This window comes from Diaphorina citri, unplaced genomic scaffold, assembly GCF_000475195.1.
Source record: "Diaphorina citri unplaced genomic scaffold, Diaci psyllid genome assembly version 1.1 scaffold2183, whole genome shotgun sequence".
NCBI classification, from domain to species: Eukaryota; Metazoa; Arthropoda; class Insecta; order Hemiptera; family Psyllidae; genus Diaphorina; species Diaphorina citri.
This window is the reverse complement of record NW_007379608.1, coordinates 358-7,908: the sequence shown is the minus strand read 5'-3', so window position 1 is coordinate 7,908 and position 7,551 is coordinate 358. Positions and strand designations below refer to the sequence as shown.

The 7,551-nt window shown below is 38.5% G+C and overlaps 1 protein-coding gene across 1 annotated transcript; it reads right to left on the bottom strand.

The window, feature by feature from the left end:
• Positions 1-190: 190 nt before the first annotated feature.
• Positions 191-2,480, bottom strand: LOC103518408. The gene is made up of 4 exons (XM_008483471.3): positions 2,116-2,480; positions 1,346-1,505; positions 1,042-1,111; positions 191-319 (listed from the first exon to the last, which is right to left on the bottom strand). Exons 1-4 carry the CDS (start codon positions 2,129-2,131, stop codon positions 191-193), a joined length of 375 nt encoding a protein of 124 aa, XP_008481693.2. The 5' UTR covers positions 2,132-2,480.
• Between the last annotated feature and the right edge of the window lie 5,071 nt (positions 2,481-7,551).

Here is a 7,551-nt window from a genome sequence, read left to right as displayed (position 1 = left end):
TGCTGAACCGCTCTTCCGATCTAGGGGAAAATCAGACAAAAAGCCTTGGCCGTCAAAGTGTTAATATGAGAAACAAAAATAGATTGATTAGCAGACTTTAGCGTGGCTACCTGTTTCCAAGTTTTAAGAACTTACTTACCCACACCATTTCTCTTTAATTTATTTAACACCTAAAAATTCAATAATTCACTTACTGAGAAGCTCCAATCACTCCGAGAGCCTTGGCTAGTTTTGCTTCCAGCATGGCCTGTGTTGTGTTGGGTGATATGTAGACCATTTCATGCTTGAGTAAACTGTAACACACTTCTCCTCGATAGGGCTGTGGAGAAGAAAATTATAGCACCAGTCAGTTGTTAAGCCTGCCATTCATGCTCAGACAGTCTGCCAGACCTATGTTTATCAGATCATTTTGAAGAGTGTGCTGGAAAAAGCTTGAGATCTAGGTCTGTCAGATGGTTTGATCAACCTACAGCTTTTACCACCACACACATTCCAACCAGTGGCGTAGCGTGTATGTATGGCGGCCATACAACTCAAAAGTTAAATCTAATGCCGATAAATATTAATGGCATGTACTGTGATGGGACTTGGTAGACCTGTGCATGAGCCCTACACGCCCTACACTTGAATTTAGACCACGCTACGCCACTGATTCCAACTGTCAGACAGATGGTCAGAGTATAAACAATACCCAATATAAAGAGGTTATCTGTATATTATGTAGGTACTTATTAGGCATTACATGAAGTCCAATATGTAACCTACCTCACAGATGGGTTTAGATGGCAGTATCCTTGTATTGAGATCTCCATATAAATCAGCACCAGGGGGTAATATACTGCAAAAGAAACAAAGTGACAGATAAATAGGTTATCATTAAATGATAAGCTAGCTTTTTTTGCAAAGACTTAGGTAAGTGACATTCTTCAAGAAAGTTTCTTGAGATCATACAAAATATAGTTCCGTTCTGAAAGTCCCACAAAATCACAGACCAGTTAGGTAGTTAGAAATTAACCGAGAATATTAGCTGGGTACCTTTACCTTAACTATTTTAGATGGCAGTATCCTTGTATTGAGATCTCCATATAAATCAGCACCAGGGGGTAATATACTGCAACAAAAACAAAGTGACAGATAAATGGGTTATCATTAAATGATAAGCTAGCTTTTTTTGCAAAGACTTAGGTAAGTGAATTTATTCAAGAAAGTTTCTTGAGATCATACAAAATAGTTCAGTTCTGAAAGTCCCACAAAATCACAGACCTGTTAGTTAAAAATTAACCGAGAATATTAGCTGGGTACCTTTACTGTAACTATTTTTTTCTTGCACCCATTTCATACTTACTCTCTGCTATCATTTGGTTTTGAGCTAGGAACATTAGCATTATTGACTAGACTATTACTACTAGTGGAAGCATCATTTCTGGTTGATATGTTCTTGGATTCACTCCGTACGTTGTGTGTAATCAACACGATCACAAACATATGTAGCAGAGTCATTTTGCCTTTGATGTACAAAATATCAGATAACGTTGTCAGAACTGAGTAGATAGACAGGCATCAAAAACCGTTTCGGCTGAAAAGTATTGATTGACGTGAAATTGTGAACCTATTACCCTACACTCGTTCTTGTATCTACAATTCTATGTATATACATAAATTATGTACACTAAAAAAATTGATAATAGTATAATAGGTATGTTACTTATCACCTATCGTACCTATGTACCTATAGGTTTATGGCTTGACTTGGACTCGAACCACCAACCTCCAGATCCGAAGTCCACCGCGCTAACCACTACACCACTGAGGTTGGTTAAGTTTCTTGAGATCATACAAAATATAGTTCAGTTCTGAAAGTCCCACAAAATCACAGACCTGTTAGAAATTAACCGAGAATATTAGCTGGGTACCTTTACCGTAACTATTTTTTCTTGCACCCATTTCATACTTACTCTCTGCTATCATTTGGTTTTGAGCTAGGAACATTAGCACTATTGACTAGACTATTACTACTAGTGGAAGCATCATTTCTGGTTGATATGTTGTTGGATTCACTCCGTACGTTGTGTGTAATCAACACGATCACAAACATATGTAGCAGAGTCATTTTGCTGTCGTTAATAGACATGTGTCCTTTTTGAGCAAGGTCTGACTACTGGCGTGCAGGTGTCATTGATACATAGTACAATGTCAGGGTTTTAGGAATTTATGAGAATCAACATCAGCTGAAAATTCTCTTGTGTTAGTTTTTTACTCTTGGTGGGGAGATTTTGTAACAAGGTTTTATTTAAATGATAAGGAGTCAACTGTTAATTTCCATCCCTCATTGAAACGCCAAATCGAGTGTTTGTTATTTGACCTCAATTGGGTTTCGTGTAACACCTTGGGGAAACTCTTATGCAAATGGAGTTTTTCCAAACATCTTAGCTCTTGACTTGAGAAAGCACCCTGAAGAGCACTCAAAAGGTGTTAGCTTCTCCTAAGCAAATTCATTATTCTCAGATTTTTTTTTCTCTCTCTGACAGATTTTCTGAGGTTTTTACCGTTTTCATTTTACGCTTGCAATGTACCTACATATACCTACTTAGATCAATCTTCGATTAAGCAGAAAAGCATACGCTCCCCCTTGAGTATGCTCAAAATGAAAATACTTCACTGATCTGTCACACGTTACCTAATACTTGAACTTTTGAAAAACATACGCTATTTCTCCTTCTGAGAATAAAATATTTCCAAGCCCCATCATGGAACACGCGCCGTTTCAAAATACAAGTCACCCTCAAATATGATTAAACTTTTTGCACTCTCACACCCTTGCAGGTTCCAAAATATATGATGTGACAAAAGGAGGAGGAGGAGGAGGTGAAGGGATAGGAGAAGAAGGAGAAAGAAGAAGAAGGAAGAGGAAAATGAGAGTGAGGAGAGGAAAGAAGAGAAGGAGGAGGACAAGGAGCAGGAATAATAGGAAAAGAAGAAAGAAAAGGAAGAAGAAGAAGAGGAGGAGGAGGAGGAGGAGGAGGAGGAGGAAGAGAAGAAATAGAGATAGTAGGGGGAAGACGAGGGAACAGGAGAGGAGAAAGGATAAGGAGAAAAGTGAGACGGAAGAGGAAAGAGGGAGAAGAAGATAGAGGAGGAGAAGAAGGAAAAGGAAAAGGAGGAGAAGGAGAAGGAAGAGGAGGAGGAAGTAGGGGGAAGACGAGGGAACAGGAGAGGAGAAAGGATAAGGAAAAAAGTGTGACGGAAGAGGAAAGAGGGAGAAGAAGATGGAGGAGGAGAAGAAGGAGAAGGAAAAGGAGGAGGAGAAGGTAGGGGGAAGACGAGGGAACAGGAGAGGAGAAAGGATAAGGAGAAAAGTGTGACGGAAGAGGAAAGAGGGAGAAGAAGATGGAGGAGAAGAAGGAGAAGGAAGAGGAGGAGGAGGAAGAGGAGGAGGTGGAAGGGGAGATGTGATGGAAAAGAAAAGAGAGGAGGGGGGGGGGGAGGAGAAGGAGAAGGAAGAGGAGGAGGAGGAAGAGAAGGAGGTGGAAGGGGAGATGTGATGGAAAAGATAAGAGAGAGGAGGGGGGGGGAGACCCTATCCATCATTTGAAATGATGGTTTTCGCTGTTTGATGTACAAAATATCAGATAACGTTGTCAGAACTGAGTAGATAGACAGGCATCAAAAACCGTTTCGGCTGAAAAGTATTGATTGATGTGAAATTGTGAACCTATTACCCTACACTCGTTCTTGTATCTACAATTCTATATAGGGTAAGTGTACCATTTATTCGCCCACCTAAGGGTTTTTCCAGACAAAAACGAAAAACCGTTTCGGCTGAAAAGTATTGATTGATGTGAAATTGTGAACCTATTACCCTACACTCGTTCTTGTATCTACAATTCTATATACATAAATTATGTACACTAAAAAAATTGATAATAGTATAATAGGTATGTTACCTATCACCTACCGTACCTATGTACATATCGTACCTATGTGATTTCGCGATTATGTTCGCGGATTTGGCGATTATCTCGTTCTTGTATCTACAATTCTATATACATAAATTATGTACACTAAAAAAATTGATAATAGTTTTTTTTTTTTTTTTTTACATGGTAAAGTATGGCTTTTCGTTTCGCTGTCTGGAAACAATGAAATAACGTGTACCCCCTAGCCTGAATATATGTATACCAATCTCCCTATATTCAACTACTAGGGCACAGAGTCTTGCCAAAGAGCTTTCTATCTACATATTATAGGCAGAGGAAAAGGAAGGATTTTTGACTGGTTTGAAGTTGGAAAGAACTTGGAGGAAGGTTTCTTTGAAGAAGAGCTACAACACTGGAAAAAAAAAAAAAATCCTTTGTATTCCTCCTCGAATCGACAAAAAGCCCACTCTGAGGCTTAGTTGTGGGGTAAACTGCCCCAAAGGACGGGTTATGCTTCTACGACCTATATGACGAATCAAGCATTATTCATAACCACAACCTCAAAACTCTACACCGTATGGTACTATTATGGTGTGATAACAGAAGGCAAGGCATCAAGATGCTAAGGACTCAGGATTAAGGAGTTGGAAGTGAAGATAGACACTAGACACTCCTCAGTCCTTGCTGGCACGTGTATATTATATTTATAGGTGTGCTTCCACATGTAACATGGGGCTGAACAATAATCTTCAAAATAATTCACACTAATGGTTGGGTCTGGATCTCTGAAATCATGAACTTATTTAGGGCTTATGATGCAGGTTTACACAGATTTGATTAGGCAATTTGATTTGTTAAGAGTAGGTACCTATTGAAAAAGTCTGGACTACTCTGAACTAAAATTTTGTTTATCACCAGAAAGGCTTCAAATTATGGTTCCAACCATTAACCTATAACATAAAATCATTCTGCTTCCTCTATATCTATCTAACGTGAATTTGGCACATCCACTAAATTTGACTCTATGGTAAGTACCTATAGACAGGTTGTGTTTGCAAAAATCCTACCTAACTCTGAGGGTAAATACTTAGGCAGATGCCTAAATGGAGTGAGAAAGAGAGAGGAAAAAGTTATTATCTGGTGTGAATTGAAATGCCTGAGAGTGACACATATCTCTCTCTCTCTCATTCACACTCAAGTGAAAAACTTGAAATTTGGTATGTAGTTCATAAATATGACAAGGATGCAACACAAAACGTTTGGTTGAGATGGTTGCTGCGCTTGGCGGTATTTCGCTTTTGGACAGATTTCGACCGATTTTGGCGGTTTTCAGCTATAGCGACAAAACGGTTAGAGATATTGTAAAAGTTAGGATAAAAGAACACTCAAATAAGCATTATTCAATAGGATAAGGAAAGTCGTGTGATGTTCACACCAGATTTTTTAATATAGGGTACATACTACTCTTCCATTCAATGTAAAGAGGGGGGGATGGAGGATGAGGAGAAGAAAAAGAAGAAGGAGGAGGGGGAGAGAAAGAAGAAGGAGAAAGAAGAGGATGGGGATGAGAAGAAGAAAAAGAAGACGAAGAAGATGAGAACGAAAAAGAAGAAGAAGAAGAAGAAGAAGAAGAAGAAGAAGAAGAAGAAGAAGAAGAAGAAGAAGAAGAAGAATGAGGAGGACGAGAAAAAGGAAATAATCATTCACGCCTAATCATTCTCTCCCTTTTTGAAAAGGAAAAAAAGGGTATTAAAAAGAGAGGAGAAGGAGGAGGAGGAGGAGGAGGAGGAGGAGGAGGAGGAGGAGGAAGAAGAGGAAATAATCATTCACGCCTAATCATTCTCTCCCTTTCTGAAAGGGAAAAAAAAGGGTATTAAAAAGAAGGTAACTAAGCATATTAAAGAGTAAGTTAGGGATATAGGTATAGACAGCAAGGTAGTAGGTTTGTAAGTACAGTTAGGAGGGTATGTAGTAAAAAAAGGGTATTAAAAAGAAGGTAAGTAAGCATATTAAAGAGTAAGTTAGGGATGTAGGTATAGACAGCAAGGTAGTAGGTTTGTAACTACAGTTAGGAGGATATGTAGTATGTAGGCAGGTAGGTATGTATTTAATCCCTCTGTAGGTACATAATTACTCGTTGAACGTAATCTTATCAGCAATAGGTACCTACTTTAAAGTACCTACCTACCATGAATGAGTGTGAGTGCATGGGTATAGTAAATATAAATTATGTAGGTAGTATTATGTATCTACTTGAGACTAAAATAGGACTAAAATACTTGAGACCTACATACTATGTAAAATTGTACATTTTACATAAGCCGACTGTTGTTTTGTCTCTCTTTTCCTTCCTTTATTTCCTCCTCTTTACTTTTTCTTTTTCTTCTTTTCCTCTCCCCTCTTTCTCTCCTTTTCCTCGTCTTCCTCTACCTACTCCTATACTCCTTTTTCTCATGCTCCATTTCTTAATCTACTTCCTCCTTCTCCTTTTTTTATATATTTTTTCTTCTCCTTCTTCACTTCTTCTTCTTCTACTACTACTTCCTCTTCTTCTTCCTCTTCTTTTTCTTCTTCTTTTTTTTTCTTTTACCTCATCCTCCTTCTTCTTTCTCTTCCTTCTCCTTCTAAACTTCTTTCTCCTCGTTGGAAATAAATAAAATGTAATAAAGCTTGTTTTGTAATGTAATATTCAATTTAGTATTCCGCCAGAAGCCCTTTCACTCCAGGGAGTTGTTCGATCAGCACCAGCAAAATCAGCAGCAGCAGCAGCAGCAGCAGTAGGTACTCTTGAACGAAGGAGGTGGCTTTAAAGTTTCAATGCGATGATTTTGCATTTTGTTTGGTGTCGCTTAGTATACAAAAGTAACTCTAGAACCGTTTATCTGATTTTGATTAGGTTTGAAAAAATAGCTCCAAACAGGATCCCATATAGTTCTAGTGGGGCCAAAAATTGACCAGCAAAATCAATTTCCTGCTGATGGATTTAGATCAATTTTATTTAAGAGTATTTTAGGGTCCAAAAAAAGCATTAAACCTCGAGCGGGTTAAACCAAAACCCGCGGAGGTCGGATAGAAAGGTTGCCAATTTTAAGTCGAATATAGGAAGAAAACAGAAAGGGATAGAGGGAGAGAGAGGGACAGGGAGAGAGAGAGAGAGAGAGAGAGAGAGAAAGAAAAAAGGAAGTGCACCTTGTTTTATTTGCAGAAAAATTACTCGAGTCGGATTTTTCATCAATTTCAATTCATCTTCTCCTCTCTCTTTCCCTCTCCCTCTCTCTTTCCCTCTCTCTTTCCCTCTCTCTCTCTCTCTCTCTCTCTCTCTCTCTCTCTCTCTCTCTCTCGCATCCTGTTATCTTCTATTTCAAATTGAAAGGTAAATATTATTTCTTCACTGCCGTCTCTTCGTCCCGGTATTCCTTCTCGCGCTCTCGGCTATCTCTCTCCTCTCGCCCTCTCTTTACTGTCTCAAATTACTGTCGTTGGATTTCTCTTTTCTGGACAAAACAAACAGAGCCGAAATTAATAATCAAATTGATTCGATTAGCGTAATACTAAGCCAAAGAATAAAAATATTGAAAATAAGAAAGAAAATTCGAATTTTTTAATTATCTTCTGTGTTGGGGATGAGACTAAC

Coding starts and splice junctions, on each gene's coding strand:
- LOC103518408 (XM_008483471.3), bottom strand. Junction 1,112..1,345: donor AAACCAAATGATAGCAGAGA/GTAAGTATGAAA, acceptor TTTTTGTTGCAG/TATATTACCCCCTGGTGCTG. Junction 320..1,041: donor TGCCATCTAAAATAGTTAAG/GTAAAGGTACCC, acceptor TCTTCTCCACAG/CCCTATCGAGGAGAAGTGTG.